The sequence below is a fragment of the Carcharhinus amblyrhynchos genome, unplaced genomic scaffold, assembly GCF_965287045.1.
Source record: "Carcharhinus amblyrhynchos unplaced genomic scaffold, sCarAmb.v2.hapA scaffold_836, whole genome shotgun sequence".
NCBI classification, from domain to species: domain Eukaryota; kingdom Metazoa; phylum Chordata; class Chondrichthyes; order Carcharhiniformes; family Carcharhinidae; genus Carcharhinus; species Carcharhinus amblyrhynchos.
This window is the reverse complement of record NW_027650576.1, coordinates 19,279-40,691: the sequence shown is the minus strand read 5'-3', so window position 1 is coordinate 40,691 and position 21,413 is coordinate 19,279. Positions and strand designations below refer to the sequence as shown.

The window sequence follows — 21,413 nt, the reverse complement described above, 5'->3', positions numbered from 1 at the left end:
CACTCCACACCCACCCTGTCGATACCCCTCAGGAACCCGCTCTCTTCCCCTCTCTGTGAAGCTGGAGACTGGAATCTACCTGGTAATAAGTCTCTTTCTCTGAGATTCTGTTCTACAAGAGCGTTTCTTTCTGTGAGAGTTGAAATACATAGATACATAACTACATAGAAACCCTACAATGAAGAAGGAGACCATTCAGCCCATCGAGTCTGCACTGACAACAATCCCACCCAGGCCCTATCCCCGCTTAACCCTCTAACCTATCGCATTTCAGGACTCTAAGGGTTAATTTAGCATGTCCAATCCACCTAACCTGCACATCTTTGGACTGTAGGAGGAAACCCACGCAGACACGGGGAGAATGTGCAAAACTCCACACAGACAGTGACCCAAGCAGGGAATCGAACCCGGGTCCCTCAGTTCCCAACCCCTCCAGTCTGTGTAACGTCCTAACCCTGAGCCCTGCCTACCTCTTGAAGTGGAGTTATGTCACAGTTCACTCAAGGAGTCCGAGTTGCAGTCATGACATCCACTTTTACATTCATGTTGTAGACACTTCTTTCCATTACATGGCTGCTCCCAAAACTCTCCCTCTCTTATCACTTGTCATTGGCATGTGATTTTAATTTGATTTTATTTGTTATTGTCACATGTATTAGTACACAGTGAAAAGTATTGTTTCTTGTGTGCTATGCAGACAAAACATACCATTCATAGAGAAGGAAATGAGAGAGTGCAGAATGTAGTGTTACAGTCATAGCTAGGGTGTAGAGAAAGATCAACTGAATGCAACATAAGTCCATTCAAAACTCTGATGGCAGCAAGGAAGAATCTGTTCTTGAGTTGGTCGATTCGTGACCTCAGACTTTATCTTTTTCCCAACGGAAGAAGCTCGGAGAGAGAATGTCCGGGGTGTGTGGGGTCCTTAATTACACTGGCTGCTTTGCTGAGGCACTGGGAAGTGTAGACAGAGCCAATGGATGGGAGGTTGGTTTGCGTGATGGATTGGGCTACATTCACAACCTTTCGTAGTTTCTTGCGGCCTTGGGCAGAGCAGGAGCCCATACCAAGCTGTGATACAACCAGAAAGAATGCTTTCTATGGAGCATCTGTAAAAGCTGGTGAGAGTCGTAGCTGACATGAAAAATTTCCTTAGTCTTCTGAGAAAGTAGAGGTGTTGGTGGGGCTTTCTTAACTATAGTGTCGGCATGGGGGGGACCAGGACAGGTTGTTGGTGGTCTGGACACCCGAAAACGTGAAGCTGTCAACCCTTTCTATAACATCCCCATTGATATAGAGAGGGGCACGTTCTCCTCTACGGTTAATGTGGGGCATAGATCAGTCAATATCTCTTCCCAAAGGTAGGGGAGTCTAAAACTAGATTTAAGGTGAGAGGGGAGAGATACAAAAGGGTCCAGAGGGGCAACTTTTTCACACAGAGGGTGGTGAGTGTTTGGAACAAGCTGCCAGAGATAGTCGTAGTGGTGGGTACAATTTTGTCTTTTAAAAAGCCTTTAGATAGTTACATGGGTAAGATGGGTATAGAGAGAAATGGGCCAAACGCGGGGCAATGGGGACTAGTTTGGTGGTTGTAAAAAGGGCAGCATGGACAAATTGGGCTGGGGGGGTCTGTCTCTATGCTGTAAACCTCTATGACCTCAACGTTTTAAAGCAGCTGTCCTTTAGCTACTCTTACCGTATCCAAAATCACTCCTACCCCCTCTTTTACTGTGATATTGGCAGCAACTTCCTCTTTAGTGTGGACAGATGCAAAATACTCATTTAGTATCTCAAACATTCCCTTAGCCTCCATCTGTCTGCCTTCGATATGAATCATTCCTCCAGCGTCTTTGAATAACCAGCCTCCAGTAACTATTCCACACCCAGATCTTACAGACTCACTTGTTCAGAGCAGACTAAAGCAAAGTGCATCACTCAGACATCTCTACCTTTACAAGGGTGACTGGAACTCAGCGGTAACTTATCATGTAGGTCTGCTCGCCCTAATTAAAGGTTAGAGGATACTTTGACTTTCTCGTTTGGAGATTTAAAACACAGTCGCAAAGTGCGGAACTGCTGAAATTGAAAGTTTTCCGTTTTCTGAGCTTCTCTACAAAGTTTTTCCCCAGGGGTGGAAGAATCAATTACTCGGCAGGGGGCGGGGGGTGGACACAAGTTTAAGGTGCGAGGGGCAAGTTTTAACGGAGATGTACGAGGCAAGTTTTTTACACAGAGGGTGGTGGGAACTCGCCGCCGGGGGAGGTACTGGAAGCGGATACGATAGTGACATTTAAGGGGCGTCTGGACAAATACATGAACAGGATGGGAATAGAGGGATAGGGTCCCCGGAAGGGTAGGGGGCTTTAGTTCAGTCGGGGCAGCATGGTTGGTGCAGGAGGGGCCAAATGGCCTGTTCCCGTGCTGAAATTTTCTGTGTTCTTTGTAAACCTGACCCACTCTGCCCCTTCCCTGCCTCTGAGAGTGTGGACAGCGACTGCACAAGTATCGAAGCCCAGGTAATTTCCTTAACTCAGGAACATTCCGGCATTACTCACCCAGAAGAGGAAATTGTAAACAAACAGCAGGTATTTTAAGCAGATTGTCAGGTAGTCTTCGGAATCCTCTTTATATTGTTCTGTCATCGTCTTTCACTGAAACACAGACAAGAGGAACACTTCAAATCTACACATTATTCAGTCAGAATTCACAAGAAAATGCTGCCTCTTTAATGCAATGTTTTATTTCACTCTTTCCTGGAATTTGGGCATTGCTGGCTTAGAACATAGAACGTAGAAAACTACATCACAAACAGGCCCTTCGGCCCACAAGTTGCGCCGATCATATCCCTAACCATTAGGCCTATCTATAACCCACAATCCCAACAAATCCCATGTACTCATCCAGAAGCCTCTTAAAAGACCCCAGCGAGTTCGCCTCCACCACCACCGACGGCAGCCGATTCCACTCACTCACCACCCTCTGAGTGAAAAACTTACCCCTGACATCTCCTCTGTACCTGCTCCCCAGCACCTTAAACCTGTGTCCTCTCGTAGCGACCATTTCAGCCCAGGGAAATAGCCTCTGAGAATCCACCCTATCTATTCCTCTCAACATCTTATAAACCTCTATCAGGTCTCCTCTCAACCTACGCCTCTCCAGGGAGAAGAGTCCCAGCTCCCTCAACCTATCCTCATAAGGCATGCCTCCCAATCCAGGCAACATCCTTGTAAATCTCCTCTGCACCCTTTCCATAGCTTCAATAGCTTGGGCCAGCATTTATTGCCCATCCCTAATTACTCTTGAGAAGGTGGTGGTGAGCCGCTTTCTCGAACCGCTGCAGTCCCCGTGGTGTAGGTACACCCACCGTGCTGTTAGGGAGAGAGCTCTAGGACTTTGTCGCAGTGACAGCGAAGGCATGGCCGATGTACTTTCAAGTCAGGATGGTGAGTGATCGGGAGGGGAAACTTGCGGGCGGTAGTGTTTCCCCTGCGTCTGCTGTCCGCGAGTGCTGTAGAGGTGGCGGGTTTGGGTAGGCGTTCAGGAGCCTGGGTGAGTTGCCGCGGCGCATCTTGTAGATGGTACCCACGGCTGCCACTGGGCGCCAGTAGCGGAGGGGGTGGATGTTCAAAGTGGTGGATGGGGTGCTAACCAAGCGGACTGCTTTGTCCTGGATGGTGTTGAGCTTCCTGAGTGTTGTCGAAACTGTACACGTCCAGGCAGGTGAAAAACATGCCCGAATACTGAGCTAACTTCCAGGTATGAATACACCTTTCCTCGCTTTGCAGTTCTGACTGTTAGAATTCCTATTCAACAATAAGTTGACAATTTTTGACTTCTTTGAATGGATTTATTATTGTCACATTTATTAACATACAGTGAAAAGTATTGTTTCTTGCGCGCTTATACAGACAAAGCATACTGTTCATAGAGAAGGAAAGTAGACAGTGCAGAATGTAGTATTACAATCATAGCTAGGGTGTAGAGAAAGATCAACGTCATAGAATCCCTACAATGCAGGAAGAGGCCATTCAGCCCACTGAGTCTGCACCAGGCTCTATCCCATAACCCCACACATTTACCCTGCTAATCCCCCTGATGTTACTGTCAATTTCACACGGCCAGTCAACCTAACCCGCACATCTTTGGGCTGTGGGAGGAAGCCGGAGCACCCAGAGGAAACCCACGCAGGCACGGGGTGAATGTGCAGACTCCACGCCATCGGTGACCCGAGGCCAGGAATCGAACCCAGGTCCCTGGTGCTGTGAGGCAGCCGTGCTAACCACTGTGCTGCTCCGAGGTTTTAATAGGAGGTAGATCTATTCAAAAGTCTGCATTTTGAGGGGGGAGTGTGTCCACAGTAGTTGTTTCAGTCAGGGGACCATTGGCCCATCTATCCCTCCTATCCCACAGTATTCCTTTCTTGCTGGTCTAATGACGCTGAATCCAGAGTGGGTTTCTTCTCCCAGTTAATGTTTCTTGTTTAGTCACCTTGTGACGGTAATCTGTTCCTAACACTCACCGGCCTTTAGGTAAAGTACAATTCCTCCCACAATTTCACTTTGCTTGTGTTGGGAATATGACCGCACCTGCTTAAATTCTGGATGCGATAGAAAAATAATTCTCAGATGCAATTTCTCCGTATCTTTCAAAATTTAAAACATTTTCACCACAATTGCCGCCTCTTTTTAAAGCTCTTCTCGTTCGCCATTCCCATAAAACCCAACATCTGCAGTTTAACAATTCCCCAAACCCCAATATCTGAATATCTTCCCCGAACCCCAATAACTGAACATCTTCCCCTGAACCCCAATAACTCAATAGCTTCTCCTGAACCCCAATAACTGAATATCTTCCCCTGAACCCCAATAACTCAATATCTTCCCCTGAACCCCAATAACTCGATATCTTCCCCTGAACCCCAATAACTCAATATTTTCCCCTGAACCCCAATATCTGAATATCTTCCCTGGAACACCAATAACTCAATATCTTCCCCTGAACCCCAATATCTGAATATCTTCCCCTCAACCCCAATAACTCAATATCTTCCCCTGAACCCCAATAACTGAATATCTTTCCCCAAACCCCAATAACTGAATATCTTTCCCCAAACCCCAATAACTGAATATCTTCCCCAAACCCCAATATCTGAATATCTTCCCTGGAACACCAATAACTCAATATCTTCCCCTGAACCCCAATAACTGAAAATCTTCCCTGGAACTCCAATAACTCAATATCTTTCCCTGAACCCCAATATCTGAATATCTTCCCCGAACCCCAATAACTGAACATCTTCCCCTGAACCCCAATAACTCAATAGCTTCTCCTGAACCCCAATAACTGAATATCTTCCCCTGAACCCCAATAACTCAATATCTTCCCCTGAACCCCAATAACTCGATATCTTCCCCTGAACCCCAATAACTCAATATTTTCCCCTGAACCCCAATATCTGAATATCTTCCCTGGAACACCAATAACTCAATATCTTCCCCTGAACCCCAATAACTGAAAATCTTCCCTGGAACTCCAATAACTCAATATCTTTCCCTGAACCCCAATATCTGAATATCTTCCCCGAACCCCAATAACTGAATATCTTCCCCAAACCCCAATAACTGAATATCTTTCCCCAAACCCCAATAACTGAATATCTTTCCCCAAACCCCAATAACTGAATATCTTTCCCCAAACCCCAATAACTGAATATCTTTCCCCAAACCCCAATAACTGAATATCTTTCCCCTGAACCCCAATAACTGAATATCTTCCCCTGAACCCCAATAACTGAATATCTTCCCCAAACCCCAATAACTGAATATCTTTCCCTGAACCCCAGTATCTGAATATCTTCCCCTCAACCCCAATAACTCAATATCTTCCCCTGAACCCCAATAACTGAATATCTTTCTCTGAAGCCCTTCCAATAATTGAACACTTTTTCTGTGCCCCCTCCAATAATTCAAAACTCTTCTCTACAGCTTGGTTTAAATGCTGTAGTGAAGCTTCTTAAGACCTTACATTGCACCACAGGGGCTATAGAAATAGTGCTGTTGTTTGTTAAAAAAAGTCAATGGTGCAGCCAAAACCAAAACACCACACAGCGGCACAGTGGGTTAGCACTGCTGCCTCAAAGTGCCAGGGACCCGGGTTCAATTCCCGGGGGCACGGTGACACAGTGGGTTAGCACTGCTGCCTCACAGTGCCAGGGACCCGGGTTCAATTCCCGGGGGCACGGTGACACAGTGGGTTAGCACTGCTGCCTCACAGTGCCAGGGACCCGGGTTCAATTCCCAACTTGGGTCCCTGTCTGTGCTGAGTCTGTATGTTCTCCCAGTGTCTGCATGGGTTTCCTCCAGGTGCTCTGGTTTCCTCCCACAGTCCAAAGATGTGTAGGTTAGATGCATTGGCCAGGGTAAATTACCCCTTAGTGTTCCAGGATACGTAGATTAGAGGGATACAGGGATAGGGCCTTGGTGGGATTGCTGTCGGTGATGACTCGATGGGCCGAATGGCCTCCTTTTGTACTGTAGCATTTTTATGAGAGGGCTTATTGACATGTTCAGTCGTACAACTCTCCTCCCACTCAACCAATCTCCAAACTATCCCCTATTTATACACACTGAAAAACACTTAACACCCATCTGTTTATCTTAACTTGAACAATGTAACTGACACTAACACACCTGAACAGTGTAACTGACACTAACACACCTGAACTGTGTAACTGACACTAACACACCTGAACAGTGTAACTGACACTAACACACCTGAACTGTGTAACTGACACTAACACACCTGAACAGTGTAATAGACACTAACACACCTGAACAGTGTAATAGACACTAACACACCTGAACTGTGTAACTGACACTAACACACCTGAACAATGAAATAGACACTAACACACCTGAACAGTGTAATAGACACTAACACACCTGAACAGTGTAACTGACACTAACACACCTGAACAGTGTAATAGACACTAACACACCTGAACTGTGTAATAGACACTAACACACCTGAACTGTGTAACTGACACTAACACACCTGAACAGTGTAACTGACACTAACACACCTGAACAGTGTAACTGACACTAACACACCTGAACTGTGTAATAGACACTAACACACCTGAACAGTGTAATAGACACTAACACACCTGAACAGTGTAACTGACACTAACACACCTGAACTGTGTAATAGACACTAACACACCTGAACAGTGTAACTGACACTAACACACCTGAACTGTGTAATAGACACTAACACACCTGAACAGTGTAACTGACACTAACACACCTGAACTGTGTAATAGACACTAACACACCTGAACTGTGTAACTGACACTAACACACCTGAACAGTGTAATAGACACTAACACACCTGAACTGTGTAATAGACACTAACACACCTGAACTGTGTAACTGACACTAACACACCTGAACAGTGTAACTGACACTAACACACCTGAACAGTGTAACTGACACTAACACACCTGAACTGTGTAATAGACACTAACACACCTGAACAGTGTAATAGACACTAACACACCTGAACAGTGTAACTGACACTAACACACCTGAACTGTGTAATAGACACTAACACACCTGAACAGTGTAACTGACACTAACACACCTGAACTGTGTAATAGACACTAACACACCTGAACAGTGTAACTGACACTAACACACCTGAACTGTGTAACTGACACTAACACACCTGAACAGTGTAACTGACACTAACACACCTGAACAGTGTAATAGACACTAACACACCTGAACTGTGTAATAGACACTAACACACCTGAACAGTGTAACTGACACTAACACACCTGAACAGTGTAACTGACACTAACACACCTGAACTGTGTAATAGACACTAACACACCTGAACAGTGTAACTGACACTAACACACCTGAACTGTGTAATAGACACTAACACACCTGAACAGTGTAACTGACACTAACACACCTGAACTGTGTAACTGACACTAACACACCTGAACTGTGTAACTGACACTAACACACCTGAACTGTGTAATAGACACTAACACACCTGAACTGTGTAACTGACACTAACACACCTGAACAGTGTAACTGACACTAACACACCTGAACAGTGTAACTGACACTAACACACCTGAACTGTGTAATAGACACTAACACACCTGAACTGTGTAACTGACACTAACACACCTGAACAGTGTAACTGACACTAACACACCTGAACAGTGTAACTGACACTAACACACCTGAACAGTGTAACTGACACTAACACACCTGAACAGTGTAATAGACACTAACACACCTGAACTGTGTAACTGACACTAACACACCTGAACAATGAAATAGACACTAACACACCTGAACTGTGTAATAGACACTAACACACCTGAACAGTGTAACTGACACTAACACACCTGAACAGTGTAATAGACACTAACACACCTGAACTGTGTAATAGACACTAACACACCTGAACAGTGTAACTGACACTAACACACCTGAACAGTGTAATAGACACTAACACACCTGAGCAGTGTAATAGACACTAACACACCTGAACAGTGTAACTGACACTAACACACCTGAACTGTGTAACTGACACTAACACACCTGAACTGTGTAACTGACACTAACACACCTGAACAGTGTAATAGACACTAACACACCTGAACTGTGTAATAGACACTAACACACCTGAACTGTGTAACTGACACTAACACACCTGAACAGTGTAACTGACACTAACACACCTGAACAGTGTAACTGACACTAACACACCTGAACTGTGTAATAGACACTAACACACCTGAACAGTGTAATAGACACTAACACACCTGAACAGTGTAACTGACACTAACACACCTGAACTGTGTAATAGACACTAACACACCTGAACAGTGTAACTGACACTAACACACCTGAACTGTGTAATAGACACTAACACACCTGAACAGTGTAACTGACACTAACACACCTGAACTGTGTAACTGACACTAACACACCTGAACAGTGTAATAGACACTAACACACCTGAACAGTGTAATAGACACTAACACACCTGAACAGTGTAACTGACACTAACACACCTGAACTGTGTAACTGACACTAACACACCTGAACAGTGTAATAGACACTAACACACCTGAACTGTGTAACTGACACTAACACACCTGAACAATGAAATAGACACTAACACACCTGAACTGTGTAATAGACACTAACACACCTGAACAGTGTAACTGACACTAACACACCTGAACAGTGTAATAGACACTAACACACCTGAACTGTGTAATAGACACTAACACACCTGAACAGTGTAACTGACACTAACACACCTGAACAGTGTAATAGACACTAACACACCTGAACAGTGTAACTGACACTAACACACCTGAACAGTGTAATAGACACTAACACACCTGAACTGTGTAATAGACACTAACACACCTGAACAGTGTAACTGACACTAACACACCTGAACTGTGTAACTGACACTAACACACCTGAACTGTGTAACTGACACTAACACACCTGAACAGTGTAATAGACACTAACACACCTGAACTGTGTAATAGACACTAACACACCTGAACTGTGTAACTGACACTAACACACCTGAACAGTGTAACTGACACTAACACACCTGAACAGTGTAACTGACACTAACACACCTGAACTGTGTAATAGACACTAACACACCTGAACAGTGTAATAGACACTAACACACCTGAACAGTGTAACTGACACTAACACACCTGAACTGTGTAATAGACACTAACACACCTGAACAGTGTAACTGACACTAACACACCTGAACTGTGCAATAGACACTAACACACCTGAACAGTGTAACTGACACTAACACACTTGAACTGTGTAACTGACACTAACACACCTGAACTGTGTAATAGACACTAACACACCTGAACTGTGTAATAGACACTAACACACCTGAACAGTGTAACTGACACTAACACACCTGAACTGTGTAATAGACACTAACACACCTGAACTGTGTAACTGACACTAACACACCTGAACAGTGTAACTGACACTAACACACCTGAACTGTGTAACTGACACTAACACACCTGAACAGTGTAACTGACACTAACACACCTGAACTGTGTAACTGACACTAACACACCTGAACTGTGTAATAGACACTAACACACCTGAACTGTGTAACTGACACTAACACACCTGAACAGTGTAACTGACACTAACACACCTGAACTGTGTAATAGACACTAACACACCTGAACTGTGTAACTGACACTAACACACCTGAACAGTGTAACTGACACTAACACACCTGAACTGTGTAATAGACACTAACACACCTGAACAGTGTAACTGACACTAACACACCTGAACAGTGGAACTGACACTAACACACCTGAACTGTGTAATAGACACTAACACACCTGAACTGTGTAATAGACACTAACACACCTGAACAGTGTAACTGACACTAACACACCTGAACAGTGTAACTGACACTAACACACCTGAACAGTGTAATAGACACTAACACACCTGAACTGTGTAATAGACACTAACACACCTGAACAGTGTAATAGACACTAACACACCTGAACAGTGTAACTGACACTAACACACCTGAACTGTGTAATAGACACTAACACACCTGAACTGTGTAATAGACACTAACACACCTGAACTGTGTAATAGACACTAACACACCTGAACAGTGTAACTGACACTAACACACCTGAACTGTGTAATAGACACTAACACACCTGAACAGTGTAACTGACACTAACACACCTGAACTGTGTAACTGACACTAACACACCTGAACTGTGTAATAGACACTAACACACCTGAACTGTGTAATAGACACTAACACACCTGAACAGTGTAACTGACACTAACACACCTGAACTGTGTAATAGACACTAACACACCTGAACTGTGTAACTGACACTAACACACCTGAACAGTGTAACTGACACTAACACACCTGAACTGTGTAACTGACACTAACACACCTGAACAGTGTAACTGACACTAACACACCTGAACAGTGGAACTGACACTAACACACCTGAACTGTGTAATAGACACTAACACACCTGAACTGTGTAACTGACACTAACACACCTGAACAGTGTAACTGACACTAACACACCTGAACTGTGTAATAGACACTAACACACCTGAACAGTGTAACTGACACTAACACACCTGAACAGTGGAACTGACACTAACACACCTGAACTGTGTAATAGACACTAACACACCTGAACTGTGTAATAGACACTAACACACCTGAACAGTGTAACTGACACTAACACACCTGAACAGTGTAACTGACACTAACACACCTGAACAGTGTAATAGACACTAACACACCTGAACAGTGTAACTGACGCTAACACACCTGAACAGTGTAATAGACACTAACACACCTGAACTGTGTAACTGACACTAACACACCTGAACAGTGAAATAGACACTAACACACCTGAACTGTGTAATAGACACTAACACACCTGAACAGTGTAACTGACACTAACACACCTGAACAGTGTAATAGACACTAACACACCTGAACAGTGTAATAGACACTAACACACCTGAACAGTGTAACTGACACTAACACACCTGAACAGTGTAATAGACACTAACACACCTGAACAGTGTAACTGACACTAACACACCTGAACAGTGTAATAGACACTAACACACCTGAACAGTGTAACTGACACTAACACACCTGAACAGTGTAATAGACACTAACACACCTGAACAGTGTAACTGACACTAACACACCTGAACAGTGTAATAGACACTAACACACCTGAACTGTGTAACTGACACTAACACACCTGAACAGTGTAACTGACACTAACACACCTGAACTGTGTAATAGACACTAACACACCTGAACAGTGTAACTGACACTAACACACCTGAACAGTGGAACTGACACTAACACACCTGAACTGTGTAATAGACACTAACACACCTGAACTGTGTAATAGACACTAACACACCTGAACAGTGTAACTGACACTAACACACCTGAACAGTGTAACTGACACTAACACACCTGAACAGTGTAATAGACACTAACACACCTGAACTGTGTAATAGACACTAACACACCTGAACAGTGTAATAGACACTAACACACCTGAACAGTGTAACTGACACTAACACACCTGAACTGTGTAATAGACACTAACACACCTGAACTGTGTAATAGACACTAACACACCTGAACTGTGTAATAGACACTAACACACCTGAACAGTGTAACTGACACTAACACACCTGAACTGTGTAATAGACACTAACACACCTGAACAGTGTAACTGACACTAACACACCTGAACTGTGTAACTGACACTAACACACCTGAACTGTGTAATAGACACTAACACACCTGAACTGTGTAATAGACACTAACACACCTGAACAGTGTAACTGACACTAACACACCTGAACTGTGTAATAGACACTAACACACCTGAACTGTGTAACTGACACTAACACACCTGAACAGTGTAACTGACACTAACACACCTGAACTGTGTAACTGACACTAACACACCTGAACAGTGTAACTGACACTAACACACCTGAACAGTGGAACTGACACTAACACACCTGAACTGTGTAATAGACACTAACACACCTGAACTGTGTAACTGACACTAACACACCTGAACAGTGTAACTGACACTAACACACCTGAACTGTGTAATAGACACTAACACACCTGAACAGTGTAACTGACACTAACACACCTGAACAGTGGAACTGACACTAACACACCTGAACTGTGTAATAGACACTAACACACCTGAACTGTGTAATAGACACTAACACACCTGAACAGTGTAACTGACACTAACACACCTGAACAGTGTAACTGACACTAACACACCTGAACAGTGTAATAGACACTAACACACCTGAACAGTGTAACTGACGCTAACACACCTGAACAGTGTAATAGACACTAACACACCTGAACTGTGTAACTGACACTAACACACCTGAACAGTGAAATAGACACTAACACACCTGAACTGTGTAATAGACACTAACACACCTGAACAGTGTAACTGACACTAACACACCTGAACAGTGTAATAGACACTAACACACCTGAACAGTGTAATAGACACTAACACACCTGAACAGTGTAACTGACACTAACACACCTGAGCAGTGTAATAGACACTAACACACCTGAACAGTGTAACTGACACTAACACACCTGAACAGTGTAATAGACACTAACACACCTGAACAGTGTAACTGACACTAACACACCTGAACAGTGTAATAGACACTAACACACCTGAACAGTGTAACTGACACTAACACACCTGAACAGTGTAATAGACACTAACACACCTGAACTGTGTAACTGACACTAACACACCTGAACTGTGTAACTGACACTAACACACCTGAACTGTGTAACTGACACTAACACACCTGAACAGTGTAATAGACACTAACACACCTGAACAGTGTAACTGACACTAACACACCTGAACAGTGTAATAGACACTAACACACCTGAACTGTGTAACTGACACTAACACACCTGAACTGTGTAACTGACACTAACACACCTGAACAGTGTAATAGACACTAACACACCTGAACAGTGTAATAGACACTAACACACCTGAACTGTGTAACTGACACTAACACACCTGAACAGTGTAATAGACACTAACACACCTGAACTGTGTAATAGACACTAACACACCTGAACAGTGTAACTGACACTAACACACCTGAACAATGAAATAGACACTAACACACCTGAACAGTGTAATAGACACTAACACACCTGAACAGTGTAACTGACACTAACACACCTGAACAGTGTAATAGACACTAACACACCTGAACTGTGTAATAGACACTAACACACCTGAACAGTGTAACTGACACTAACACACCTGAACAGTGTAATAGACACTAACACACCTGAACAGTGTAATAGACACTAACACACCTGAACAGTGTAACTGACACTAACACACCTGAACAGTGTAATAGACACTAACACACCTGAGCAGTGTAATAGACACTAACACACCTGAACAGTGTAACTGACACTAACACACCTGAACTGTGTAATAGACACTAACACACCTGAACAGTGTAACTGACACTAACACACCTGAACTGTGTAATAGACACTAACACACCTGAACTGTGTAATAGACACTAACACACCTGAGCAGTGTAATTGACACTAAGAAGGTAGATGAGGGCAGTGCAGTTGATGTTGTCTACATGGTCTTTAGCAAGGCCTTTGACAAGGTACCGCATGGTATGTTTTTGCATAAAGTTGAATCTCATGGGATCCAGGGTGAGGTATCTAAATGGATATAAAATTGGCTTCTTCACAGAAGCCAGAGGGTGGTTGTAGAGAGTTGTTTTTCAAACTGGAGGCTGTGACTAGCGGTGTGCCTCAGGAATCAGTGCTGGGTCCACTGTTACTTGTCATTTATATTAATGATTTGGATGAGAATATAGGGGACATGGTTAGTAAGTTTATAGATGTCACCAAGATTGGTGGCATCGTGGACAGTGAAGAAAGTTATCTCCAATTGCAAAGGGATCTTGATCAATTAGGCCAGAGGGCTGACGAATGGCAGATGAAGTTTAATTTAGACAAATGCGAGATGATGCATTTTGGTAGATTGAACCAGAGCAGAACTTACTCAGTTAATGGTAGGGCACTGGGGAGATCTAGGTGTGCATGTTCATAGTTCCTTGAAAGTAGAGTCACAGGTGGACAGAGTGGTGAAGAAGGCGTTCGGCATGCTTGGTTTCATCAGTCAGAGCATTGAATACAGGAGTTGGGACGTCTTGTTAAAGTTGTACAAGTCATTGGTAAGGCCACACTTAGAATACTGTATGCAATTCTGGTCACCCTATTATAGAAAGGATATTATTAAACTAGAAACAGTGCAGAAAAGATTTACTAGGATGCTACCGGGACTTGATGGATTGACTTATAAGGAGAGACTGAACAGACTGGGACTTTTTTACCTGGAGCGTAGGAGGCTGAGGGGTGACCTTATAGAGGTCTATAAAATAATGAGGGTTTTAGACAAGATAGGTAGTCAATATCTTTTCCCAAAGGGTAGGAGGTCTAAAACTAGAGGGCATAGGTTTAAGATGAAAGAGGAGAGATACAAAGATATCCACAGGGGGAATTTTTTCAGTGTCTGGAACAAGTTGCCAGAGATAGTAGTAGAGGCAGGTACAATTTTATCTTTTAAAAAGCAGTTAGATAGTTGCATGTGTAAGATGGGTATAGAGGGATATTGGCCAAATGTGGACAATTGGGATTAGCTTAGGGGTTTAAAAAAAAGGGCAGCATGGACAAGTTGGGTCAAAAGGTCTGTTTCCATGCTGTAACCATCTATAACTCTATGACTCTTCAACAAAGTAATTAATAAGACATTAACATCAATGTCTCTCCGTGACTCAATGTCCTCTCTGTACTTTCTCCAAGTATGAAATACCATTTGTTCAATAGGGCAACCAAATGTGCAGGTAATGTGCCCTCCCCAGGACCCTCCAATGATGTGCAGGTTAGGTGGATTGGCCATGGTAAATTGCCCCTTAATATCCCAAGATGTGTAGGTTAGTTTAAGTTTATTTATTAGTGTCACAAGTAGGCTTACAAATCGGGTCTTTATGAATGAAGTGCCGATTCTAAATACATGGAATCAAACACTTGACATGCTGCCTCTTATTGCGTAATGTCTTGTTAATTACATCATTGTGGTGTTTTAAACTCAATAACATTGTTAAGGTGTCAATTACAATCTTCCCCTGAACCCCAATAACGGAATATCTTCCCCAAACCCCAATAACGGAATATCTTCCCCAAACCCCAATAACGGAATATCTTCCCCAAACCCCAATAACGGAATATCTTCCCCAAACCCCAATAACGGAATATTTTCCCCAAACCCCAATAACTGAAAATCTTCCCCAAATCCCAATAACTGAAAATCTTCCCCTGAACCCCAGTAACTGAAAATCTTCCCCAAACCCCAATAACGGAATATTTTCCCCAAACCCCAATAACTGAAAATCTTCCCCAAATCCCAATAACTGAATATCTTCCCCAAACCCCAATAACGGAATATTTTCCCCAAACCCCAATAACTGAAAATCTTCCCCAAATCCCAATAACTGAAAATCTTCCCCTGAACCCCAGTAACTGAAAATCTTCCCCAAACCCCAATAACTGAAAATCTTCCCCAAACCCCAATATCTGAATATCTTCCCCAAACCTCAATATCCGAATATCTTCCCCAAACCTCAATAACTGAATATCTTTCCCAAAACTCAATAGCTGAATATCTTCCCCGAACTCCAATAACTGACATGTTGATGTGTTCAACCTCACAACTCTGCAAAGAAGTTACTGTGGAAATCCCCTAGTCACCACACCCCGGTGCCTGTTCGGGGATGGGGCAGATGCTGTCTGAGTCCTTTGTCTTAATCTTCAACAGTTCAATAAATCATTGCTAATTTCCCCGAGACCTGAAGACAACGCCTGTGGATGTTGTAAAATGAGGACAGATGAATGTCATTGAACTACAGGCCTATCGGCCTAGCATGGGCCTGGACCTCTGGATTACCAGCCCAGTGACATTACCGCAATACCACCATCTTCTCATTAAACGCAGCTGTTCGATTTAAGTTTAGGTTCAAGTTTATTTATGGGTGTCACAAGTAGGCTTCCATTAACACTGCAATGAAGTTGCTGTGAAAATCCCCTAATCGCCACACTCTGGCACCTGTTCGGGTACACTAAGGGAGAATTTAGCACGGCCAATGCACCTAACCAGCGTGTCTTTCAGACTGTGGGAGGAAACCCACGCAGACATAGAACATAGAACATAGAACATAGAACATTACAGCGCAGAACAGGCCCTTCGGCCCACGATGTTGCGCCGACCAGTTAAAAAAAACAACAACAACGACCCACTAACCTAAACCAATCCCTTTTCGTCCATAAACCTGTCCACAGACCTCTTAAACGCCCCCAAACTAGGCGCATTTACAACTGCAGCAGGCAGGGCATTCCAATCCCTCACCACCCTCTGGGTAAAGAACCTACCCCTGACATCTGTCCTATAACTACCCCCCCTTAATTTAAAGCCATGCCCTCTCGTGCTAGATTTTTCCATCAGAGGAAAAAGGCTATCACTATCCACCCTATCTAAACCTCTAATCATCTTATATGTTTCAATAAGATCCCCTCTTAGCCGCCTTCTTTCCAGCGAAAACAACCCCAAATCCCTCAGCCTCTCCTCATAGGATCTCCCCTCCATACCAGGCAACATCCTGGTAAACCTCCTCTGCACCCTCTCCAAAGCCTCCACATCCTTCCTGTAATGTGGGGACCAGAACTGCACACAATACTCCAAGTGCGGCCGCACCAGAGTTGTGTACAGTTGCAACATAACGCTACGACTCCTAAATTCAATCCCCCTACCAATAAACGCCAAGACACTGTATGCCTTCTTAACAACCTTATCTACTTGATTCCCAACTTTCAGGGATCTATGTACACATACACCTAGATCCCTCTGCTCCTCCACACTATTCAAAGTCTTCCCGTTAGCCCTATACTCGACACATCTGTTATTCCTACCAAAGTGAATTACCTCACATTTCTCTGCATTAAACTCCATCCGCCACCTCTCGGCCCAGCTCTGCAACCTGTCTAAGTCTTCCTGCAAACTATGACACCCTTCCTCACTATCTACCACACCTCCGACTTTGGTGTCATCAGCAAATTTACTGATCCACCCAACTATACCCTCATCCAGATCATTAATAAAAATCACAAACAGCAGTGGCCCCAACACAGATCCCTGAGGCACACCACTTGTAACCGAACTCCATGATGAATATTTACCGTCAACCACTACCCTCTGTCTCCTATCCACTAGCCAATTCCTGATCCAATTCCCTAGATCACCCCCAATCCCATACATCTGCATTTTGTGCAGAAGCCTACCATGGTGAACCTTATCAAACGCCTTACTAAAATCCATATACACCACGTCCACTGCCTTACCCCCATCCACCTCTTTGGTCACTTTCTCAAAAAACTCAATAAGGTTAGTAAGGCACGACCTACCCGCCACAAAACCATGCTGACTATCTCCAATCAATTCATTACTCTCCAAATAACTATAAATCCTATCCCTAATAATTTTTTCCAAAACTTTGCCCACAACAGAAGTGAGACTCACCGGTCTATAATTCCCGGGGAAGTCTCTGTTCCCCTTCTTAAACAATGGGACAACATTCGCTAACCTCCAATCATCTGGAACTATACCAGAGGCCAACGACGACCTGAAGATCAGAGCCAGAGGCTCTGCAATCACTTCTCTTGCCTCCCAAAGAATCCTGGGGTAAATCCCATCCGGACCAGAGACATGGGGAGAATGTGCAGACTCCACACAGACAGGGACCCAAGGTGGGAATCGAACCCAGGTCCCTGGCGCTGAGAGGCAGCAGTGCTAAGCACTGTGCCACCAATCAGTCACATACATGTCTGGGGTTACAGGGAGAGGGCCTGGGGAAGGTGCTCTGTTGGAAACCCAGTGCAGACTCGATGGGACAAATGGCCTCCTTCTGCACTGCAGGAATTCTGTGATTCTAGAATCACAATTTCAAATGACCTCCTCGGATTCACAAACAACCCGGATCGTTCTATTTGTTTAAATAGCCTCAGAACATTTAGCTGAATGTTTCGTGACCTGACCCACAATAACTGCAACCAGCACCCGTACCCCCAGCCTCCCCATCCCCCGACCCCCCACCACACCATCCCTGCCCCCTACCCCCACACCACCTTCCCAAATACCCCCCCACCCCATCCATTCACCGTCTCCCCACCCCCCCCCCAACTTCCCCCAGCCCCATCACAGTATCCCTGCTCCCTTCCCCCCACACCACCCCTCCCAAATACCCCCCCACCCCATCATTCACCCCCCTCACCTCCCCACTTCCCCCAGCCCCACCACACCATCCCTGCCCCCTACCCCCACACCACCTTCCCAAATAGCCCCCCACCCCATCCATTCACCGTCTCCCCACCCCCCCACTTCCCCCAGCCCCACCACACTATCCCTGCCCCCTACCCCCACACCACCTTCCCAAATAGCCCCCCACCCCATCCATTCACCGTCTCCCCACCCCCCCACTTCCCCCAGCCCCACCACACTATCCCTGCCCCCTTCCCCCCACACCACCCTTCCCAAATACCCCCCCACCCCATCCATTCACCCTCCCCCACTTCCCCCAGCCCCACCACACCATCCCTGCCCCCTACCCCCACACCACCTTCCCAAATACCCCCCCACCCCATCCATTCACCGTCTCCCCAACCCCCCCCACTTCCCCCAGCCCCATCACAGTATCCCTGCTCCCTTCCCCCCACACCACCCTTCCCAAATACCCCCCACCCCATCCATTCACCGTCTCCCCAACCCCCCCCACTTTCCCCAGCCCCATCACAGTATCCCTGCTCCCTTCCCCCCACACCACCCTTCCCAAATACCCCCCACCCCATCCATTCACCGTCTCCCCAACCCCCCCCACTTCCCCCAGCCCCACCACACCATCCCTGCCCCCTACCCCCACACCACCTTCCCAAATACCCCCCCACCCCATCCATTCACCGTCTCCCCAACCCCCCCCACTTCCCCCAGCCCCATCACAGTATCCCTGCCCCCTTCCCCCCACACTATCCCTCCCAAATACCCCCCCCACCCCATCATTCACCCCCCAACCCATTCCCCCCACATCCCCCAGCCCCAATACACTATCCCTGTCCCATTCCCCCCACACTATCCCTCCCAAATACCCCCCCCACCCCATCATTCACCCCCCAACCCATTCCCCCCACATCCCCCAGCCCCAATACACTATCCCTGTCCCATTCCCCCCACACCATCCCTCCCAAATACCCCCCCACCCCATCACTCACCCTCCCCCAACCCCCACTTCCCCCTGCCCCATCACACTATCCCTGCCCCCTCCCCTCCACCCTCACCCCCCCCATTCCCCCGCCCCACTCTTCCCAATTACCACCCCCCCCCCCCCCAGCATCCATCCCTGCCCCCTCCTCCCCTCCCTTTCCCAAACCGTGCTGTCCTTTGAGAGAGAGAGTGATCGTCTCCCAATGAAGGGTTAACACTCCTACAGTAAAAGGCAGCATCTGAAGTGTTTGATTTTGTCTGTTTCGATTCAGCACTTTACCCACAAGGACCCTTTTAGAAGCTGCTTTTATCAATAAAAATCCAAACGCAGTAAATTGGTTTCACTAGCTGCATCGTTGGGGCTTTGCTTTGGGTGGTGTGTGTGTGTGCATTATAACTACTGCTCGAGTACCACCACCACCCACTCAAACACTCAAAATCCAAACTCATCCGGATATGTGAAGCCCTTTGATCTTTCCGATTGTTGACTATAAAAAGAAACATACGGTGAGCAAATATTTGTAAAAATTGTAACAGGCTCAGGATTTTACAGTTCGGCAGGAGAGTATTCGAGCCTGTACTGCTGTCCACTTAGTCCTACATTCCCCCCCCCGGCTCACTCCCCACCACTCTCCAAATTCATCATCCTCAAATCCATGTCCAATCACCTTTAAAACCTTCCCGTGGAACCTGATTCCACTCTCGGGGAGCGTGTTGTGTGCGGCATGGTGGCACATTTGGTAGAAATAAAAGTCGGAGGGATTACTATTTAAAGGGCGAAAAGCTGCAGCATGCTACGGTGCAGAGGGACCTGGGGGTCCTTGTGCACGAGTCGCAAAAACTCAGTCTGCAGGCGCAGCAGGTGATCAAGAAGGCGAATGGGATGTTGGCCTTTATATCGAGGGGGATAGAATATAAAAGTAGGGAGTTCTTGCTGCAACTGTACAGGGTACTGGTGAGGCCGCAGCTGGAGTACTGTGTGCAGTTTTGGTCGCTGCACTTGCGCAAGGATATTTTGGCCTTGGAGGGAGTGCAGAGGAGGTTCACTAGGCTGATACCGGAGATGAGGGGGCTAGCCTATGAAGAGAGATTGAATAGACTGGGTCTGTACTCATTGGAGTTTAGAAGGCTGAGGGGGGATCTTATAGAGACTTACAAGATAATGAAGGAGATGGATAGGGTAAAGGTAGAGAGATTCTTCCCGCTTAGAAAGGACAGCAGAACTAGAGGGCACAGCCTCAAGATAAGGGGGGGGGGGCAGTTAAGATCAGAGTTGAGGAGGAACTTCTTCACTCAAAGGGTGGTGAATCTCTGGAATTCTCTGCCCGTTGAAGTGGTGGAGGCTACCTCGCTAAATATATTTAAATCACGG

The 21,413-nt window shown here is 45.5% G+C and overlaps 1 protein-coding gene across 1 annotated transcript in view; it reads right to left on the bottom strand.

Annotated features, from left to right (window-relative positions):
* LOC145340199 (tetraspanin-11-like) overlaps window positions 1-21,413 on the bottom strand; it is a gene marked incomplete at its 3' end in the record, with an annotated part of 57,979 nt that overhangs the window by 17,552 nt on the left and 19,014 nt on the right. Inside the window, exon 2 of the mRNA XM_080184627.1 lies at window positions 2,556-2,651. Within this exon, the coding sequence (XP_080040753.1) occupies window positions 2,556-2,642 (87 nt within the window). The remainder of the gene's footprint in view (window positions 1-2,555; window positions 2,652-21,413) is intronic.